The sequence below is a fragment of the Thunnus maccoyii genome, chromosome 1 (genome assembly GCF_910596095.1).
Source record: "Thunnus maccoyii chromosome 1, fThuMac1.1, whole genome shotgun sequence".
NCBI lineage: Eukaryota > Metazoa > Chordata > Actinopteri > Scombriformes > Scombridae > Thunnus > Thunnus maccoyii.
In genome coordinates, this window is record NC_056533.1 from 10,622,033 (window position 1) to 10,645,399 (window position 23,367).

The window sequence follows — 23,367 nt, forward strand, 5'->3', positions numbered from 1 at the left end:
CAATAAACTGAAGGATTTATCTGATTATGGGAGTTGACGATTGATATTGATAAAAGTAATTGATGACCATTCGCGATAGCTGGAACACGTAATTAATTAGTTTTTTGCTTCAAAGGTTTTATGTTTACAGCTTAAATGCTTGTGTTTGTTTGAAAGGAAACTGTGAAAGCAAACAAGCAGATAAGGTACAGTAAGAGGCAGGATGTTAAAAAGTATGTAAAACCTAAACAAACAACAAAAATGATGATGTTCTTCCAGTATTTGTATTGTAATGTAATATATGTTTCATGTAATAGATCTACTTATGACATGTATGCTTCTTTTTTTGTACAAGGTATTTCAATATACTAAATATAAATATAAATATACTAAACTGGAGTGGGAAGGATATGAATATGCCTGATAGCTGAGAGAAAAAAAACAAATGTATTTATCTTTTCATGCTAATGCTACAGCTGCATTTTAAATGCTTTAACCCATAGTCCATAGTGCAATAACCACTGATGGGTACCATTGTACTCTGCATTGTGCTTGGGAAAGGAAAGTTGGCAAAGTGCACTGTGTTAAAGCTCTAAGAACGCATGGCATTTGGCCAGTAAGCCCCTGTAACCATTCTGAAGACTCAACTCTGTCTCCTCTGTGTCCTCGCTGGAAATACAGAAATGCCCTGAGATGTAAAGTCTAACTAATATTACAATCTCCTTGACATTATGAAACCAATAGCAGCCTCTCTGTGCCCTCTTTAATCATATTTATGTAGTATGTAGAGAAGGGGAATCCACACAGGAATCCTTATGCTTCATTACAGCCTGATATAATTCATGCTAAAGTCATTGTATTCAACGTCAGCTCCCACTCTACGTTGCTTTAGAGGTGAAATAAATAAATAAATGCAACAGCTAATCAGAGGTTAATGTCAATGCACCCAGTGGATTTAACAGCCTCAATATGGTTAAGAGCACAAGTGGAGATCCACACGTTTAAGATGAAACTAAAGGAAGGTTAAGTTTGCCACTGTGTGTAGCTTGGACGTACAGAGGAGGAGAGGAGAGTATAGGAGGAGGAGGGATGTTCTGTATCAGCAAGCAGGCATTACTTTTTAACCAAATACTATCCTCTACTCGAGGCAGAGAAGCAAAAAAGATGGAAAGACAGAGGAGGCAGGGTGAAGAGAAGCGAATGGTTTCTACCACGCTGTCCTTTCTACTAGCTTTCAGTTGGCCTGTCTCCTTAACCAAACAGCCTGGTTGGTCCTAGTCCTCTGAGTCCTTACACCCTCCCTCCAGCGCCGGAACCCTCGTGCTCTGTGAGTTTCCTGTTTGTCTGGTTGAAGACCTGGCCGTTTTACTCCCAGGCGGCGCATTGGGAGGGACGCAGGAGGAGGAGGAGGAGGAGGAGAAGGAGAAAAGCACAAGAGAGAAGGACAGAGGGGAGGTTGGCGGGGAGAAGGCAAAGGGAGAGACACTGAACACTCCCGAGTTGGGATTGATTTACTTCATTAACCGAGATTACAAGTTTAACTTACAAACCAGAGGTCAAAATTTCTCATTAACAAGGGGACCGTGGAGAACCTCGGGGCTTGGAGACCACTCTTATTACTGACTACACATTTCAATCTGTCTTTGATGTTCCATGTCTGCCTTTCTACCCCCTCTTTCCCCCTCCTATTTTTTGGCAGCGAGGTTGATTTTAATTGTAGCTATAGAACAGAGCATAGTTTGCCTGTAAGCCAGCCTCCACATCTGTAGTGAGTGCAGCTTTAGTGATATTGGGTGCAGTCCATAGCTTGGGGCTAATTTTAATGGTCCCCCCCTCCCTTCCTTCATTGGAGACTCAGATTGTTTTCCACGTGATTCCTGTTAATTTAGCTGGAGGAAAGGGCATCAGTTTTCCTTGTGCTTTTCCCCCTCTCTCCCCATGCCTCTCACTCTATTGCCTCACTCCTTCTTTCTGATCTACAGCCTCAAAGAAAGAAGGTGAAATGAATTCAAATGGAAAAATAGACTGCTCACTATTAAATTGCTCGCCTACCTTTGTCCCCTTGCATTGCGCCTGGTCGAGACAGATAGGAGAAAGGCAGTGTGGCTGTACAAACCGGGGCAATTTAGCTGCTATTGTCGCTTTTTTACGTCAACAAACAAAGCTCTTCCTTTGATGTGATAAATGGCCCAAGTGCCTGGATGATAACTCTGAGCTCGTAAATGTGTCAAGGATGTTTCAAAGCTCGAAGCGTGTTTAACACTGCAGGACATTGTGCGTCAGGGAACATCTTACATCGCAGAACCTTTAATGCTAACCTTAGATGTACTGAGGAGTCTCTATCTGTCTCTCATAATAACAATAAGCTAGCAACACGGAGGCCATGCAATTTAGAAAAGATGCACAAAATGGCAGGGGAAGAGATCATCACACGGAAATCAATGGGGGGAAATGAAACAGTAAAGTGTTCAAATAATGTTTAATGTGTGAAAGGACAGAATATAGAGGGTGTGATGGAGTAATCATTGAGTAAAGCTCTCTTTGACAAACTGCTTCCCATCCGCCATTCATCTCTTCTACATACAATATACAAATATTGACGTGGCTGGAGAGAAGCACAGCATGGTATACAGTGTATATATGTCTAAGATGTAACTGTTCAAGGGGAAATAGCATTGGTGTATAGATGCTAATAGTTGAGCCACGTAATACATCCAAAGAATAATGTCTAATGTCTGATTCTGTGTATGTTTTCCAGGTATTTTTGGTGCCTAAAACAAAACCACAGCTATTCTCTTTCATTAATTTGACACTTTTCAATCATGCATTATAGTAGTGACCACATCTTCAAGGTAATATCTTAAGGGCAAAGGTCATTCGAGCCTCGGTCATATTTCCACCCACCTTCAGCTGCCCTTTGTCACTGCGCTTCATCCCTCCTCCATCCTTAAAGGTAGCTCACCCTTGACTTTTATGCTGAACTTCAAAAGCTTATGTGTGCTGATTGGAGGGGTAGGGCTGTACGATGGGGAGAACTGAGCTGGAGGGAGATTTGCGCAGTGTGCCTGTGTGGCCCCTGCCTGTGCTGTGACCCACCGCTGGGGCCACAGCCGGCCCTCTTCCAGCGAGCCAGCCAGCAGACCCAGCCATTGGCTCCTTGGAACTAATCCACCCTGAGGAGCCCTGTAAGGCCCCCTTTGTTCCTTCCTGCAGACTAGATCAGGCTGGAGACAGACACTCCAGTCTTGACTGGCTATCAGTTTCACAGCCCGTGGCGATCCACATCCAGGCACAGGCCCAAGCCCGGCCAAGCCACCATCAAATTAAAGGTGGGTGAATGTGGGGGGCTGGTTGGGTGGGGGTGGGGGGGGGGGGGTTGAAATTGTGTCACCTGAATTCCGTCACAGTGTGAACATGGTGGAAAGGTGGTCTGACGAGGAAAAGAACAAGCAGGAGGGAAGGAATATTGAGGAGGAGGATTTCAGCAGGAGCTCTGCCTCTCATTGAACAGAGCAGGATCTCAACAAGGCCATTCTCTGGCTCCTAATTTGAGCTCTGGCACAGCACTGAAGGGCTGCCTTTGTCTGGGATTAATGCGGAAAGCTCAGGATGCGATGTCAGAGGGAAATAATCAGCGTGGGCCCTTCATAACGTTGGCTGCCTGTGCTCCTGGCCAGGGCCCCCCGGCTCATTTCTGTGGAGATGAAATCTATGACAAGCCCCTCAGTGAAGCTAAGAGCAGGCAACAGTCCAGTAACACCCACAGGCCTCCAGGCATCCTGTGACCCCCTTAGAAAAGTCACATTCACTTTGCTCTGGAGAAGGGAAAGAGAACGCCGCAGGCGCTTCCAGCCCATGTGAAATGAAGAAATGTGAGGAGGTGAAAACGAAGTGAAAATAAGTTAAGATTCCTCCTCCGCCCCCTCTGCAATCACTCTAGAGGAGGGGCACACTGTGACTTCACTTCATTATGCCCCTCTAATTAAACATGAACAGGACATTAAAAAAGGGAAAAATAGAAAAAAAAACCCACACAACTCCAGAATAATGTATATTCATGTTTATGTTGTGTAACTGCATTTGGGAAAGTGGTTTAGAAAAGCATTTTTTTTAAATGCAGCAGAAGGTCGCGGGCTAATACCCATCAGGGTAAAACATTGTGAAAGAGGTTGGCGCTGCACTCAAGGACCAGAAGTAATGCTTTTATTTTGTTATTTATGCTTTTTTACTGTGTGCATTACTATGCTCCTCTGCAGCATACTGCTGCTAAGCGAAGGATGTGAAGATGCAACTCAATAAGCAGGTTATTAAAATGACCAATTGACATTCAAAATTCAGGCATATTTTAGATTCATCATATTTACAGATGAATATGTGGAATTTAAATGTTTACCATGCTGCCTAGAGGAAAATGTGACTTGGTACAGCAACTGTGTACGACTTCATGTATGACCATGTGCTGGAGAAATACGATACTCAAGTCATTGCTTTTGGAACCTCAAACAGGAGACGGTTCCTTTATAATAACACAGTTCAGCTTAATTAAGAACAGGCTAGGCTAGTCACATTGGAGTATGTCACCGTGCTCCATGCTCCCTGTAACATACACACATATTTCCTATCATCTTCCCCACATTTGCTAACTTCTATCTGTGGAAAGTGGATTATTCGACAGACTCCTAAACTTGGCTAATGCTTAACAGGTTAAGCATAAAGAGGATGTGTGGTGTTAAGAATACAATGGCTTTCAAAACCAAAGCCGTGGGGGAAGGGGAACCAGAAAAGAACCCTGTCCAAGAAACAAACCCGCTCCCTGGTGCCTCAAGAAAGGTATTGGCTCATGACTCTAATCGGAGATTTCAGATTTTTTCATCTTCATGCACTTTGTAGAAGCATAAACATGAAAACAACGGTTCAGAGGGCTGAACACTGTGTCGCCAACCCACCACACTGCACTTCACAGCTTTCTCACTAAACAACCTCGGTAGTGAATACACGCAATAAGCCAGATTCTGTGGGAACAAGGATCTCATACTAACACTGAATTCTGAGTCAATCAGTGATCTGTGACCACTGGCAAAACTCTTCAAGGTGCTCCTTATAATTGTAATGCCAGAAGCAGCTCATGTACTTTTTCACACTATTTTCTCTATTTTTCTGGCACCAACTTATGCTGATCTCTACTGATGTCTATTCTACTTTCTGCAGTATTGAGGCGCTTATATTCTATTAGTCTGTTCAGCCTGTTGAGTCCATTTCACTAAACTCATGTCCATCCTTAACTTCTGATTTTAATGATTTGCTATTATCTTCATTTGTGGCTTTGTGTTTGTTAATAAATGTTGTTCTCAAATGTGCTAACAAGCAAACTAAGCTTGACCTTGAATCCTGTTAGAATCCTAATGATCTAATGGTACAGCTTAAAATGCAAAATATCCGACACCAACTGTCTGATACAGACTCAATTAATCAACCATTAACCAATTATTTATCTATTTACCATTTTTACTGCAGTACGGAAAAAATATTATTGCATGGTTAAAGTCTTATCAGTTTTATCCCCACAACTATAATATGTCAAACTGTCAGTGTTTTATACGCGGCTGAAAAAAGCCAGGTTAGGGTCATATTCTCTCTTTTAGTTTTATTATCAATCTCTGTTTTAATGTTATATATGTTATGTAATGCATTCTCACATCTTTAATTAATTTTAAATATGTAGCTTAAAACAATTAAGCATTTAAATTTTGTGTTCACCTCACAAATGTTAAGCTTGTGCTATAAAAACTTGAACCTGAAGGCTAAAAAAAAAAAACACAACTAATTTTGGGTTGTCCAAACAAAATTTTTAAAGGTTAATTTAACTGAACTCAGAATATGAATTTAAATAGAAGCCTATTTGTAAGAAATAAGAGAGGAATATGTTGTGATCACATCTTCCCTCACAAGAGCAATCACAAACGAGGAAACAGGTTGGAGGTCCAGCTGGCTGGTTAAGTGAGCCACAGAGCAGTGGTTCTTAAAGTGGGGTCCGGAGACCCCCAGCGGTCCTTGAGGTGGTTCCAGAGGGTCTCCAGCAAAAAGGGAAATCATTTATTTAAGTAAGTAACACAATGATAGAAGGTGTGACTATTTTGTTCATGTGTTTCATACACTTTCAGTAATAAAACATCTAAAAGCAAAAATCTTATCAGATGAGACAAAATCTTATCAGATGGGGGTCCGTGGTTTCATTTGTGACAGTTTACAGGTCCTTGATGTGATGTATTATCCAAATGGATAATACAAAGTTAACAATTTATCAATTCTTTCAAAGAAATTAGTAGTGCAACATGTAACAATAACAACAACCCACTATCTCTGGATCAGTCAGGTGTTAACTTTGGACAGTTGATTTGTATTTCAGCTGGTGAAATCTGGCCTGCCATCTTTGGACCAATCACCTCAGAGCTTGTAGTATTATGTAAAAGAGCTGTGTTCCTGAAAGAGGGAGTGGTTTCAAATAACATGAGAAAAGTTGGTCCTTCCCTCATGCAAATAAGAGTTTAGAGTTTAAAGTATGCAAACTACAGTGTCTATTAAGGTACAACATTGGAATGAAACTGGTTTGGATGTTACAGTAAATTGGCCATGATGACAAAGCCAGGCTGGCGGCACTGAGGCACCAAACCTGTTTCTGAATCAGGAAAAAATGGTGTAATGAGATGTGTTGCTGAACAGTGACATACGAGTTCATGCCTGACAATAGCTATTAGGCAGATAGATAAAACAGGCAGAAAACTAGAGTAGGTAAACAAGAGTTGCAAATATAAAGTATACGGAATTATCAGAAAACTGTACAGAAAAACTCACCAAAAACTCTGCCTGCACAAAGGGAAGCAAATCCAACTGTGATTTTGCCTAATCTAAAAATACAATACCACAGCCAACTGTGGATTACTGATTAATTGTCCTAGAGGGGACGTCAGTCACTGCACATTACTTGACAACAATATCAAACTCTTTCAAATACAAAGTGTCAAGTTTCTGACTACCACAAATCTTGACCTACAACACATGACAAGTTTGAAACATTCTGTTGAAAGTGTCTGATGGACAACTTCAAGTCTTTAGACTACAGCATGATAATCAGATTTATTAGAATAAACTTCATTAAAACAAAAACATCTTTTAAAGAGGCTTGCATAAGAGGAGTTACAGCTACCATACAATTAAGTTGGGTATCGTTAGGATTTTATCGATAACAATATCAATACCAATACTGCTTATCGATACTGATACTTATCACTACTCTTATTGATACTACTCTCCATAATTTGGTGCAAAAAATAAAGACATGACATGAAAAAAATGTGAAAAGATTCAACACTTAATTATTTACAAACATAACAGTTAAATTAGAAGTGCTTAAAACCAGTGCTGTGTCCTGAGTTAATAACTACAATACAGGCTGTTGTCATAATGGATGGATCAATGGGGAAAAAAAGCAACATTCACGTAATATAGTAAACAAGCCATGTTAGCCCTCCAAGCTAATGTTTGCTAACTACTAAGCGGGTGATATCATGGTGACATCTAGTGTTGGCAAAAAATGTGGCCGACACTAGATATCAAACAAAAGCCAGATAAAAGACTATATCGTATGAAGTTGCTGTGAGCTGTAAATTCACCACTTCTAAGCAGAAGGCAGAAGATAACGTTATTTTGGAGCCTGACAAGACCGAGCAAGGCCTCTCTTCCTCTAGGCAGCTCTCCTGCTCCTGTCTCCGTCTCAGACTCACCCTGGTCGGCGGCTGTCTCCTCGGCCTGCCGAGTGCTATCTTCTTTTTTCCATTCTATGGCGGATGGCAACCAGCGTTACGGTGCATTACCACCAGCTACGCCAGCTATGTTAGAATGAATGAACGTTACATAAATACTGATAGCAGCACCGTTTGTCCAGGAGCTTATCAATATTTCGGTATCAATTTAGTATCGGTTGTCGATACCCATCCCCGCATACAATGCATTACTTTTTGTAAGTCTCTGTCTTGCAGATAAACATTTGGTGACTCTTTTTTTTTGCATACTGTCCAGCCACACCTAATGTTTGAACTTAAAAGCCAGGAAGACTGAGAGGACAGATTCAGTTTTGCTGTACCCACCGCCAGGAATGACAAAACCATGAAAAATAAAACTGTTGGTGGGTTGTCGTTATGTTTATTGTTCTAATATCATCAGCACGAAGTTAAAAGAGCTGGGTTCAAAGTAAAATGTTCCGAATCTTGCTCTGCTTGTCCGTGAAACTATTAGGAATGGTACCACATATTCCCTATATGTGTTTAACTATTGTCACTGTATTGTATTGTTCATCAGACAAACACAGTATAACTGAGATAAATAAAAAGATCCCACTTTTGAAGTTACCTCTTTTTTGTTAGAAAGATTTCAAACAAAAATTACAGGTGAAAATGATATCAAGTCAGCAGTGGCACCTGGATCTGGAAAACAATTGATAATTACCATTATGTCTTTAAGTGAGTCCGGTCTTACCTCAGTCCCTGATGGGGTGGCCCCCGGTGAATCCACCTTGCGTTTTTTGCGGGGTCCAATGGCCGCTAGTGCTGTAAGGTTGGCATCTCGCTGCCTCATCTGGGCCAGTTCCTGCTGTTGCATCTGGTCAAGACAGAAAACAAAGATTTGAAAATAATCTAACTGTCTACACCATATGTGACATCACATTGCCCCAGTATCACATGCATGTTTGTTCTAGTAGGTTACCAGTATGCACAAGTGACCCCAATGCTAATCTAATGAATACCAATATTAACAACCTCTGTTCAATGTGCAAATGTGTATCTGTCAACCACGTATTGATGCACTGTGACATTTTAGGAGCCTTTGCAATCAAAATGATCACACTTTAGTACCTTTGCAAGACTTGAGAATGAGTGAGCAGAGCAATCGGAGTAAAAGAGAAAGATATCACTCTTCATTCTTCTATCTGTCCATCCCTGTATTGTATAAGCTCTCCTTAACAAAACAAAATGGAAGGCTGCTGTCAGCCATTAACAGAGCGTCTGTCAGAGATTATGCATGTGTGTACATGTCTGTGTGTGTGTAAAGAGGCGGGTCTAGTCACATGGTCCCGATGTGATTTTTGCAGTTTGTGATGTACAAGGGGGAGGTTGTGGGGAGGCACTGCCCAAGGTAATGTCATGTCTAGCCGCGGGGCTGAAGGGGAACCCAGCGTCGCTGAGAGCTGCCCTTTCTATTGGGTGGACGTGTGAGGGCCTGAGGCCATGGCACAGGGGGTGTCAGCATTCCCTCCAACACGCAAACACAGTACTCTCACACACACACACGTGCCTATCAATCTTGGCCACAGCACAGGGAATGCCTACCCACCAGCTTGCCTGCGTGCCTGCCCCCTGGGGGACAGAGGCCTGGGTTGAAGCGAACAGGGACAATCAATGTGCGCTTTCATGTCTTTCATGTTCTTTTATGTTATCTCTCAGCATGTGTTCGCTGGGCGATGGTGTTTGTGTGAGGCATGTATGTTGTCTGATCAGGGGAAAATTTCATGTTACTTTCAGATGGCGCTCCGTAAAAGGTTGCTTTGGTGTACAGAGTCTGATCTAAAATGTGCATGCAGTTGCCTCTGATTTTTTCCTAAAACCCCGCTGGCAAGGCATGCCCTTGGGTGTTGCCACTTCACATTTAGCACGGCGGAACTGTTGAAAGATTTAAACACGCTGACAACACAAAGTAGGGAAAATAATAGCAGTGTTACCAGCCAGCTGAATATCTAAACCATATTTACTTATCTTTATTTAAAACGGATGGTGGTGGAAATGGAGATACAGTAGTTAAACAAATACTAACTGATAGCAATGACATGGACAAGTCCATGAAATGATTTCAGGGAGTGTTGAGTCGGGGGTCGGACTCTTAACGCTATGCAAATGGAGACAGAGTGGATAATGGTGTCAGAAACAGGGGATCATGGCTGGATGTGGCTAACAGGGTGGAGATGATTATCGCCCCTGTCCACATGGCAAATGTAGCATTAATGTTATCAATGCTAACCTTGTTATGCTTTGCCACAAACAACAAACACAAATCTCTCAAGGCCTGACCTTAAAGAATCCCACCGTAAAGTGAGCTTGGAGAGAGCGATCGAGCAGAAAAGAGAAAAAGAGAGGGAGAGGTCCGCTATCTCATTGATGGCACCAGGATGCCGGCATCTCTGCCTGGCAGTTGGCACCAGGCATGGGCTCCCAGCGCCCACAGCAACTGCCTGCATTTTCAGATTTATGACTGTATGATAAATGAAGACTTCATTTTACCATCTGCAACCCTCCAGTCTGCGTTTCCCGTCAGTGATGAGGCCGCCATGACACAGAGAGACTGATATCTGATTTCAATCTGGTGCCACTATGCCGAGTCTACCTTCCTTTGATGACAGCCAGTTGATACAAACCAGAGTTGGGCCAGGCTTTGATAGATGTTTTTACCATTTGACTACCATTTACATACAATCACACGTGTGCAAATGCCGTGAAGTAGTACTAGCAGCAGCTATTAAGGAATGTGGACACATATTACCTTCAGAACGGTTTCAGTCCTTAGATTTCTGTCATGAGCTGTACTAGATTTAGTCGCGAGGTGTTGGTACCAGTCTCTGGTCGCTTTTCAGTCTGTTTTATTTCTTTTTTATTTGGGTGTTCCATAACTACTCTGTTAAGAATGTCATAAATCTCTGTGACAGAGTTTCTACATGCCACCGCTGTTCCTCAACTAATGTTGTTCGTCTGTTACAGCGCTTGTCATGATTTCCCAGACATTTCCTACATTAAATTATTCCACGTCGCCTGTTAGCAGTGCAGCTATTTGACCTCTTTGGATCTCTCTGTGGAGACACATAAGGAAATCAAAATTTCTCTCTTTACCTTCTGGGCTAGCCTGCCAGCAATGTTAAGCCATAGGTGCAATCTTCACCAAAAACTGCAAAGGTCACCACAGAGATTCATCCCAGACTGGAAAAATAATCAAATGGCAGGATGCATACATTTGCCAGATTCGATCAATGGTATCGTACAAATATCTGCTGTTCCGAAGTCACTTAAATACCAGTGCTTCCAGTCTGCCTGTATGCCCTTTTGAAGCAGGGAAGTCGGACTTGTAAAGTCAAATTATTAGCAAAGGTCAGCAGATGTAGAACATTTTCAAGATACCCAACAGAATCAATCTGCAGCTTTGTTAGAGAGAGGTTTTAGTCTTGATGCAAACAGCAGCAATGTCAGGTGATTGTGTTATTGTTAATGTTGGGAAATGTGAAGTGGTGGAAATTACAAATATGTACATTTCAGGGTTAATGTGATTGAGAAACACTTGTCACAGTTGCACAAAGCTCTCACTGCCCTGCTAAGTGCACATCAGTTAACACTATAATGGCACAATATGCAACTGAAGCCCCCTGGAATTAATCAAATCCTGGCCTCTGCTTATCAAGAACCGCTTCTAATCTGCACTGAAAGAGCAGGATTTTTGACTTATTTCTCAGGCTGCCACATGCACTTTCTCCTATGAGAATAAATGATATCACCTCAAAACATTATAACATGAAAATACCCATCATCAACTCCCAAAATACCTCCTTTTTTTTTAGCTAAGAATCTAAAAAAATATTCTTGATGTGTTTCAAAAAATCATATCCCTCAATATTAAATGACATGTATTCATCAAGAACAGATTATTTGTGTCATAGAATTGTTTCCTGAATGATTCCTCCTTAATCGTATTTAAATAAGACAAAGACCTCTACTTTCAAGGCAATGAATATTTATCAGCAGCGTAGTTTAACACGCAGCGTGCACCTGAATCAGTGCAGTTGGTGCTAATAAACTAAAAGATGATTAGCTGTGGTGGGTTGTCCAGGCTACTAACATCGTGAATCCTTGGCGGAGCTACATAAATAATGTTTTCCACATTAGTCATTTTCATTACTGACGCTTGGCATTGCCTTGTGAATTGAACCGATTCTGGCCCTCCTCTGTTTTGCGGTTGTGAATTGTTGTTTCTAAATCTAAATACATTATTTCAAAATGTATCTATTTCTCAAAATTAGGTTTCCTTTAGTAATAATTATTTAGTTGGTTTGGGTAGTTTAAGTAGTTTAGATGAAATTTGAAAACAGCCCACTATAAACTGTGTTAATAAAAGATTTTCTGTATTTTCATAAGAACTAATCTGTGTTCTCTGCATGTTCTGGCTTTGTTATGTTTTATTCTCATTATTATTCTCACAACATTATTACAAACAAATTTAGAATTAGAGGGAAAATAAGAAGACATGCATGAAGTGCACCCAATGTGTGCAACTGAAAATAATCAGATCCATTTGACAGCCTTACTATTGTTTTTTTAGTCACCTGTTTCCCAAATCTTGAATTATTTAAAAGTCTAACTTCAAGCTCTGTACCCTTAATAGACCGGTAAAAATGTCTGTCAGGACCTAAATAAGAAATAACAGGGCAGTATGCTCCCCTATGATGCAAAAATGTCAAAAATACGGCAAGAACCTTCGAGCGGTCTGATACGCTTGGAGTGAAGAGGAGGATGAGCTGCAGGAGCCATCATGGCCAACCTGCCGTTCTCCATCTCTGCTGTTTTTAACAAAGGCTTTTCATTCTACCCTCCCTCCCTTCCTTCCTCCTCCTGGCCTGAGGGGCTGCTTGCGGCCCCCCAGACGCTTACAGACAGATGTCCTTGGTAGAGCAGAACACGCTCTGCTTGACGTCACAAGCAGTTACGGGGCTATGAAGTAAGCTAAAGGGCTCTCTGCCCTGCATAGACCACAGTATAAAAGCCAGACCATGGGTTTTGAGTTGATCTGTCTCTTACCCTCCCCCTAGCCAGATCTAGTCCAACAGGACACAGCAGGAAGCTTCTCAGTATATAGACATAACATATGCCACTTTTGGTGAATGCTTTTTTTCCCCCAAGGAGCCTTGGTAGAGTGCATACATTTTAAACAAGGGTGGGTGGCTCCAGTGGGAATCAAATCCCTTATCATGGCTCTACCCTCTGACCTTTCACACTGCAAGCCTATAGGCTGTGCAGAATATAATGGAAAGTATTTATTTGAGTTTGTATGTTGGCAAGAATGCTGCATCCAAATTAATAACTAAAAACATTTTCAATTATTTTTACAACACGGTAGAAAACCTGGGTATTGTTAAACTCTGAGGGGAGGCTCCTCAGGAGACATATTGTACACAAAGTACTAGAAAGTGCAGCGAATGCACTGAAGACTCCTGACTGCTGACATCTGCAGCACTGAATGTTGCACCTTCTGCATTTTATACTATCTATACATATACATATTTCTTAATTGTGTGTGGGCAGAGTTCGGTTAACATACGAAATGCGTTGATACAAAATACGGCAATGTAAATATATCAAATAATGCCGTAGAAAACTCTTTGCTCTTTTTGTTCTTGGTAACAAAACAGTCTCATTAATATATGACTGCACATGACTTTGTATGAACTCACTCCGCTGCTGTGGACTATATAAACACTAGCAAAGTGTTAAAGTAACACCAATAATAATGATATTCAGTGTCAGCAGTGTAAGAGAAAGCTTAGGTGGATATTACTGGAAAGATAAAAAAAATCAGCAGCTTGATTTACAACCAGAAACAACTATCTGTTGTCAGATATATTAGGACAGAACACTCAGTTTCACTACCACTGGCCCTTGGCATCTCACCAGCACCACATAAGCCCGAGAGGTATAAGATACTGACCATGTTCTCACATCAACGCCGGTTTTAGGCCAACCTTAGACCTTTGTTTCATGTTGTCTCCCCTCATTTACTGTCACCTCTACATCTCTCTGCCGTGCACCTTCTAATATCAAGAACATAACCTGTTTTGTTTTTCTATTGAGCTATACATCAAACCAAAATCTGAAAAATACTAAAGGTACTAGTGACTGTTTGAATCTTTAAGATTTTATTAGGTTTTATCCTATCAATTGCACTTCATTTACTATAAAGTATAACTTAGAAATTAACACGAAACACAAAAAAGGATTTGTGCCAATTCATCATTATCATTGGTCATAACATTGAAAAATTACTGAAGTATCTTAAAAAGATCAAATTTGTGTGTATAAAAGTTTCACGAATGACTCAAAGCACAATTTGTCAGATGGGATAGAACATATGTTTTCCTTTTTTCATCAAATACGAATTATAAAAATACTCAAAAATAAGTGATAAGCACTGCACAGTGCTCCTGCTACTTAACATGAGTGTGTGTTGACATTTTACGTATGTGTTTTATGCCTTTCTGTAATCCATGGATCTCATTCACCTGACACCCACATGGCCAACATAACGTGAACATCTGCGAGCTGCATCTTGAGGCCTTTCTTCATGTGAAGTGCCTGGCAGTTAGTTTGCTGCAGGGAGAGGGCCATTTGCAGTAAACCAATCAGGTTTCACTCCTCCATCTGCACTCCGATACTACAAAGAGACGAGTTCAGATTTGACCTGCTAATGTAGGCAAGTCTTTGTGTTAAAACTCGATAGAGACATGTATGACTTAAGATAAAATATTGAATTTACTACATATATATAAAAATACACGTGTAATGTGTGCATTCTATTACATGCTGTGCTGTGTGCAGACCTAATTACCCTTATCGGTATAAAGTGGCATAGACTCAGTACAGTATGTTGTTTTCATGCTACATGTATCAGTATGTATTGACACTTAGCAGAATAACACTATCATATGTCACTATCAACACAATCCCTTTATACTGTATTCAGTGGACATTGCTATTCACAACTGAAAGTATGTTTTTTAGTACCTCTACCTCTATTTACCTCTATTTACAAGATAAGATATTTAAAACAATTTGTGTCTGCACCACTGTACCGATACCAATCTCCTTAAATAAGGTTGGAGGTTGAAAAAGTATGTATTTAAGACACAAAGCAAATACTTTGAAACTCAGAAGTTTCATCGCCTTTTTCAACACACATAAATCTCTTTAAATATTCCAGCAACTCTGTTTGTGATTATATTATTTACCTATATGGAGATGAATTCAAAAATACATGCATAAGCTAATAGTCTTGGCTCCAGTGTTCCATTTCCTCTGAAGCTGAGTATGTCAGAAGTGTTTCCAGGGCCAAGGACCAATTATTCAGAGCCATCAGCCGTCCCTGGAGCTAAGGTCATTATGTGAGTGTCACTATCATGACCCTACGGTTCCTCTTCATCTGCAACTTATTTGCAGGAATTAAACTGTGCAAAGGAAGACTGTGTGAAACGTGTGGATAAATTGAATGTGTCTAAAAGACTCAATGCCTTTCCTTCAGAGTAAGTATTATTTTTAAAAATAATAACATTTGCGCTACAGATTTCGCCAAGGAACAGTGTTTAATGAAGGAGGCAGAAATCAGTGTTAAGCAGATTCTGACGGTGTTACACTGGAGCGACGGGGGGAGAGTAGCGATCATTAAAAATACTGCTTATCTAAGGGAAAATTTCCTACTTTAAATGTTCTCTCGCTTTGTCTCATTCTATGCTTCGTCTAGCAGTCTTCTCTCTCCCTGTCTCTCTCTTTTTTAACATTTAGATTCGCCGCTCGTCACCTTCTATTGATCACGCCTAATTTGCATCCAGGAAAGATGAGAACTCAGATATTCACACTCCGAGAGAGGACGATCTCAATGATTTATTCATTTCCAAATCAAAAAAAAAAAGAGTGAAAGGAAGGTAGATGAGAAGGGGAATCTTCATAGGCAGCAGGCGACTAGCAGGCTCTAAGGCTGGGCTCCTCTTCCCCACACCGCCCCCAGGCACATGGTGTGCAAGTCCTCCTAATTAACAAGGTGAATCATGCTGCCGCTCTCTAATTAGCCAACATGACAATCTAATGGAAACATGCAGGCTGAGCTGGCACACTTAGTATCACCTCACAAAGACCCCCGCTACTGTCCTTCCCATATGAATTCCTCAAAAATGACACCTTAGATTTTAAATGAAAAAGAAGAGAAAAGGTGGGGCAGAGCGGTTCAGAGAAGTGTGTTTTTGGGAGAGGTCAGAAGGGAGAAGTTAGCTGGTGAAGGTGAGGTGGTAAGGGGTTTTTTTTTTTTTTTCTTCCCTCCCATCTTCTATGTGTGGTGTTTGTTGCCTAATTGAAACGTGTCCTGCCTCCTGCCTCCCTCTCACTTATATATCCCAGGCACAGGAGGCTGGCACCTCGCCACCAGCGTAGCTCTGCATGCCCAATTCCCCTGTCGCTCGAGTCCCAAGGAGTGCTCCGGCGCACAAAGAGAAAAGTGAACCTACAGGCTTGTACAGCGAGGAGACGAGTCGCTATCTCCCTCTGAGGCAAATAAAAAAAAAAAATCTCCTTTTTTTGTTGTTTTCCTTCTCATTACAGCACTTTGTAATATTCGAAAACACACAGGAACACCAAAGGTACTTTTAAAGCCTGCCTCTATTTTTTTTCTTGTAATATGACTTGAGGTAAAGAAAAAAACTGAGACTACCGACAACAAAGCAACAAATAAAAATAGGGTTACAGTGTACTATTTAGTAGTCCGCGCATCTTGAGGACCTGAAAAAACAGACCTTTCTTATGTGATAATTACATTATCCACATCAAACTCCTGTGTATGATGTTTTAAATCACAAGACATTACTGAAATCCAATTTGAATTATTCTAAATAACACGATGCCTGCTGAACTCATTGATAACCTAATCTGTAAGACCGTTAATAATAATGTTCTTCTATTCACCATCCAACGAGTTGACCATGAATGCTGCTGCTCTGTTCATATTAAAGTATTGTGTATCTGTGAGGCCAGAATGAGAAGAATATAACAACTATGAATTGGGACACACAAAACAGCAGGAATTCTCTTTGAAAGTCAGTACAGAAAGGGAGAGAACATGGAGGAGGGTAGCAGGCTTTTGCCCTGGGGCCTGCCTAATGGGGGAGAGCGCCTCTTTGAGCAGAGCAGTTTGTGGAAGGCCAGAGGATGAGAGCCTATGAACTTGCAGATATAACTGGCCTAATAAAAACTAAGGGGCTACTACATTGTCCTCTGACACACAAGAGCCTCTCCTCTCTGGAGAAGTGTGAGGCTCTGGCTGACGGGGCTTTCAGTGTGGGTGGATTCCAGTCTCTCTCTGACCTGGTCATTTGTGGAGGATGCCAGGCCAAACAAGAAACATGTATGTGTGCATTAAGGTCTGGTATATACCGGCTGTGCAAAGGCTTGTGATTTAAATAACACGTGCAACATTCATGTGAACAATTCTTTATCATGGGTGCAATGAGACTAAATATGTAAAATTTGACCATGGATGTGCACATGTCACAGCAATATTAGTCTAATACGATTCATGGATTCTAACATATATGTTCATACAGCAGAGCAGGATGGATAACTGCAGGCTTTTAATTGGAGCCATGCAAGGTTCAAAGTTGAACTAGGGCAGAATTAATTCAGTAGAGGTTCAAGACATTTCAAGCAATGCTGGTGCGTCAAAATGGGCAAAAAGAATCTCTCAATGCCTGAAGAAGAAAAATATTTGAGGAAAATTATTCTAACAAAAAACCTCTGAGATTCCCATTGGACAGCTCTCGGTTTCACACAAGTCTTCTGGAATCACTCTAAGCAAGAAGTGGAGTGTTGCTGCAAGGGCACGGTGATATGGAAGAATGGAAAAAAATAATGGAGAGGAGAGGTGAGGAGAGAAGAGGAGAGGAGAGGAGAGGAGAAGAGCATGTACTCCTACATCATCTAAAGGTCTGGCAGTGATCGGTCTATCAGTGGGAGACCGACTGTGTTAACCATTTTTAACCTTTATTTATCCAGGGAAGCTTGACTGAGCTTCATGCTGCTTTCCAGCAACACCCTGTTACATTCACTCAGACCACAGACTTCTGCTGTTAGCCACTGAGTATTTCCACTTGAGCAAGCAGAGAATGAGCGCTTTGATCAAAGGTACTTCAACAGTAGTTGCTCAGAAACGGGGAAATGTTTGCAATATACTTTCTCATTCATCAGTTATTTCAGTGAAGGTACACAGTCAGCACTTGCCCTGTTTGAAAATGAGCAACAGAATGTGAATAAAGTGCTAAAAAAGTGAACGCATATTCAGTTTTAATGTCACTTCCTCTGGTTTAACTTTCTCCCTCATATACAGTCCTGCCATATCTTCTCCAATATCTTGAAGATCAGCCAAAAGCCTACAATCCTTTTACTATTTATGTGATCCCAATGTTTCTTACATTCCTCTGTTGTTTTTTATTCTGGCAGCACAAAAGCTCTATGTCTTTGCATGTGCTGTACAAAAATATAATTGGGCTTCTACAATAACTCATCTACCATGAATTATTTCTGAATAATTCATATTTTTAACAAATTACATTCTAGAGCTGTGGCCTCAAACATCATGACCTGCACTGTAAAGCTGGTTTGATAGAGAAAGGGTGGCTTTAAATTGGGGTTATTGTCAGATTGTTAGAAAGAAACCCAAAATGTGTGCAGCCTGTAGCTGAGTTTCTATCATTTTCCTTCAGAAAAGAGCATGTTGATTCCATCTTGTAAATGCTTTTAATGTTTAATTTAATGTCCCCTGCTACTTATTGTACTTTAAGTGTGTTTTCTGTCTTTTATTGTGTTTTATATGTAGATTTTCTTTTCTTCTTCTGTGTAAAGCATCTTTGAGTACCTTGCAAAGATATTTTTGCATTATAATGATTTGCTTAAAACAGTGGGATGCAGAACTGCTGTTTCTAAGTCCAAGAAGGAACGCTGAATCTCAATCAGAAAGCTGTTGTCATGTGAATTTTAACATTGTATACATTTATATTCTAGAAATAAATGGGGATCCATATGGATTATAATGTAATATTTATAAATGTATAAAAAAAGTCAAATAATATTTGGGACAGGGGAAAGAAAATTGTACCAGTGATGGTCAAGCAGATATAACTGTGTATAAATCAGCTGACACTGAACTTGTTTACTTTTTCTTCAGTCTACCAATTCTTGTTGAACCTGTAGCCAAGTGGGTTTGTAATTATTGTGACGTCAGACTGATTAGCACCGCGGGGTCTGGACAGGCACAACATGCTACTTAAGCAATAGTTTATATTGGCTGGGACCATCTCACATTAAGAAAGCCATACAGTGGAAATATTAGTGTTCCTGGCATGACATGGTTTGCTTTTGCAGCTGAACAGACCCTAACAGGAGTTTTTGGCCAGATTTTGGTCAGCTGTAGTGGCCAATTTGTCTTTCCCACTCTTCCCTCGTCTCTCTTCTCCTGTCCTCTCTCCACTTCTCTTCTCCAGTTCACTCGTTTCCTGTGTCCAGTTGTGCCTGCAGACGCGGTTGCGATGATGAATCTGTGGCTGCAGTGTGTCTGTGTGTCTGACATTGTGATGTATCTCTACTAGCCTTAACTCCCTCTCTATCTCTCTCTGTCTCCCCTCTTCTCCTCCCCCCCAAGTCTCCTTTTCTCTCCATCTCTTTGTCTCTGTCTCTCTGTCTCCTTCTCTCTCTTTCTCTCATTCTCTCTCTCTCTCTCTCTCTCTCTCTCTCAATGATTAGGCATTGCCTGGCCTCCTGCCTCAGTGATGGAACAGACAGAACACGCAGACCAACCACCAACAACAACAACAAACAGGAACTGAGCTCCACGATTTGCCCATTGATTTTCACTGGGGGCATTTCTGAAATAGCCCATCTGACCTTTCGGCCAAATGGTAGTGAATGGAGGAAACAGAGGCGCTAGACTGCTCTACCTCTCTCTCACGCAAAACCTCTGCCAGCGACTATGTGACCAGCCTGCACTGCTGGTGACAAGGTTGTGGGTTAGGTTGCTGGTGCAAATACAGATGCACAATTAGAGCCATGGCCACATAAACATAAAATATTAAAAGCCTATAGCCATGCTAGCCACAGCCAGAGCCTAGGATGGTCATTACACCACTCAAAAAAAACAACAACATATTGGACAAAAAACGGTCCTGTTGAATGTGATTTTTTTGGTTCTAATATCTTGAGACGAGGTCAAGAAGAATCATTAAAAAACAAAAGGTTTTATCCTCTTGGGAGCATAAATGTGTTAACCTCATTGCAATTTTATTTGCAGTAATATTGTAAAATGTGTTGTGTCCAAAGTTGACATTTTGGCCTGAGGGTGGCACAAGATGAGAGCTCATGGATTGTGTAAAATGGAAAGAGTCCATCTGCTGGGGAGCATGAATGTGCTCAATAAATATCACAACAATCTGCTCGTTAGATTCTGATATTTCTTGTATTCAGGTGTAAATGTTGGCCTGATAGTGACACGATAGGAGAGACCAAGGGATGACAAAAATATTAGGATTCATCCTCCGGGGAACATGAAAGGTGTTCATGGTAATCTGTGCAGTAAGTAAAGATATCTTTAAGTGTCTGGTGGACAAAATGAAAAACAGGCTCTGGGTCTGACTGGTACACGGAAACAACACATTTTAGATTTAAAGACAAACAAATAAATCTATTTCATTTAAACTTAATAAAAAAAACATTTTCACATACTAAAATCTGTGTATGACGAAGGATCACGGTTCAGACTCATCACAAGTGGGATCCTTCCTCTGTTGCTCTGGCTGAGGTTTGTCTCCTTTTTTCTCAAACTGAATTGAAGATTTTGCAACAGCTTGTAAAGCCCTATGGGGCTTTGTGATTTGTTTTGGTGCCTAAATAAATAAAATTGATTTGACTTCACTTGATGTTCAGTAGTCTAAGCTTGACCATTCATATCATTCATTTGCTGGTGATGGGTAAATACCTGGTCGTTGGCCTTCACACCAGACTCTGGTCTGTGACAGTAGTTTCAAATCATGTGGCAGCTCAATTTACGTGCCGACACTTAGTTCAAGTATATAACACGCTGTAATTCTATCTCTCCAAAATGATGACTGTTAAGTGGTGGTGGTTGTTTTGTGTGTGTGTATGTGTGTGTGTGTGTGTGTGTGTGTGCGCGTGATCAGGGAAAGGGGCTTAAAGAGAGGCTGGCTTCTCTGCCCGTCGCCTGGAAGAGTAGCTCGGGCTCATTATCCTGATGAAATTTGCGCAGATGTGTGAGCTGCCGACAGACTCTGCAGTGACACAAACAGCCAGCTCTGTCCCCTTGAGCCAGTCAGGTGATGAAAACCGGAGAGGCACGGGGGCTGAGAAACGGCGGCCATTAAGCAAAAAAGAAAGAGGTGAGGGAGGGTGGAAGAGGGGTGTTTTGTGTGTGTGTGTGTGTGTGTGTGTGTGTGTGTGTGTGGGAAGGTGGGGGGGGGGGGGGGGGGGGGTGCAGTTGGGGGCGTTTGGAGTCTTCCTCCTCTCTATCTAGCGGGAGAAAGCATTACATAAAGTAACAATTTTGAAACCATCTTCTTAAAATTCCAGATGAAAATGAAAATGTGCGTACGTGCATGCGGCATCTGCTCATGAGGCGCTAATCTGGTCATATCCAGATGACGAGCGGACTGCCACTTAACAGGGAGGAGATCCACTTTGATCACATGGCCCCTGGGGCAAACCTATCGTGCTGCCTATTACACTGCTTCATTTGCATATGTGGGGCTTATGGGTAGGCTGAGATCTAGTGTGAATGTTCTAAACTGCAGCAGGGCTCACTGTTGCTAGAAAGATGTCCAGGAGAGAAGCGGAGAAAAGACAGAGCGCTGCCAGTAGCCAGAGGTAAGAGAAGTCAACTTGTCACTTGAAGGTCACAAGTTCAACACCACAGACTAAGGAAATCTCAAAAATGAAATACTTTGGCTAAACAACAATACTGATATGCCCTTGAGAAAAGGCATTTACAGCTACTCCTAAATATAAATGGCTGAGTGGCCGACGTTAAAAGACAGCAGCTGCACTGGGGAGCTGTCAGGTAGAAAATTGTGGAGCTGTGTGAGTGTAAATTAGGGTGCTCCTGAGAAAAGTGCGTATGTGTTCAGTAAACTTTACTGAATAAATAAAAGGGTTTTTAAAAAAAAAAAAAAAAGAGCGAGTGACTTAGAAGAAACCACGTCTGCTCCTTAAGTTCTACATCAACAACAACAACAGGTGACAGGTGGTGCTTGTTTTATCCTCCTGCCTACTTAGACTACGCTTTGGAAGCTCCACACAATCCTCTTGATCCTTGTTAGCGAGCCACGGACTGAAAGCACCCAGTGAAGTTATTCTGGAGTAAACAAAGGAAAAAAAAAAAAAAAAACGAACGCAAACTTCCGCTGTGACAGAACTATTTTGTTTGCGTAAACAACATTACTCAACCACTAAAAGAAGAGTGGTCTACTTTCTGAGCTCTGCTGGGAATTCATCCTATACAAGACCTGCACTTAAAATGAAGATGTAACATCGTACTGCCAACACAAACGCACTGCATCAGTTGAAACATTTCCTAGTTTGCAACGCTTAAGTGTTGTGCCTTGGCCTATTACTTGGAAAAGACAATAACTCTTTTTACTCCTTTGTAGTAGTAAAAGTTAATGTAGAACATGAATTTGTACATCTGAAACCCTCATTCACCTTACACTTGCTTTCTTTTTATGCCTTTACTGAACTGTTTCTGCAATTTGACTCATTTCCAAACAGAAATAAAAACTAAAGCTTTTATGATCTCTTTCAAGCCATAATGTGTTGTTGTAACAAGCAGGTTGAGAGATATAGTTTTGTTTTATAGTAAAATGTCGTTAACAAACACTGAAAAGAAACACAAATTAGTTTCAAACATGAGACGCAGATATGTGGAAATGATGAGATGAGAATACGGATGCAGAAGAAACCTACAGGGGCTACAACAGTTACCACTATATATCATTCCCATGATAGCCCATCTGTCAGAAAGGGCAGGGCTCAATGAAGAGCGCTTAGTCAAAATTCAAACTGGTGAAAGATGAAGAGACTGAAATAAACGAGGAAAAGAAAAAGAAGGGAGGGTGGAGGATGTAGATGGTGTCTTTGGTGCGCAGAAAATAATTTTCCACACATGGGCATCAATCGGCGCGAATAATTCCTCAAACTTTTTTAAGTCCGACTTTAAATGGCATTACATGTGTAGTGAGGCATGAAAAATTAATACGCTGGAGTCTGGGAAATGTCAAGGGTAATGATCTCAGCAGCAGCTTACCTCCTTAGCTTTCTGTTTCAGTCGAGCTTGCTCTGGGTCCTCTTGCCTGGAGCGACTCTGTGGAGTAAAGGCATGGGGGGGGCACAGGTTAACAGCTGGTTTAAGGAGCCCACCCCCCCAAACAACCCTCGCTACTCATCTGTTGCTGCTGCAGCAAAAATAGTGCAAAATGGGAACAGGATACAG

At 41.2% G+C, this 23,367-nt stretch overlaps 1 protein-coding gene across 2 annotated transcripts in view; it reads right to left on the minus strand.

The window, feature by feature from the left end:
- LOC121895498 (transcription initiation factor TFIID subunit 4-like) overlaps window positions 1-23,367 on the minus strand; it is a 92,497-nt gene that overhangs the window by 17,745 nt on the left and 51,385 nt on the right. For both annotated transcript variants that reach the window (XM_042408674.1, XM_042408683.1), the window contains exons 12-13: window positions 23,182-23,238; window positions 8,512-8,634 (exon numbers count right to left, since the gene is read on the minus strand). In XM_042408674.1, coding sequence (XP_042264608.1) covers window positions 8,512-8,634; window positions 23,182-23,238 — 180 coding nt within the window. The remainder of the gene's footprint in view (window positions 1-8,511; window positions 8,635-23,181; window positions 23,239-23,367) is intronic.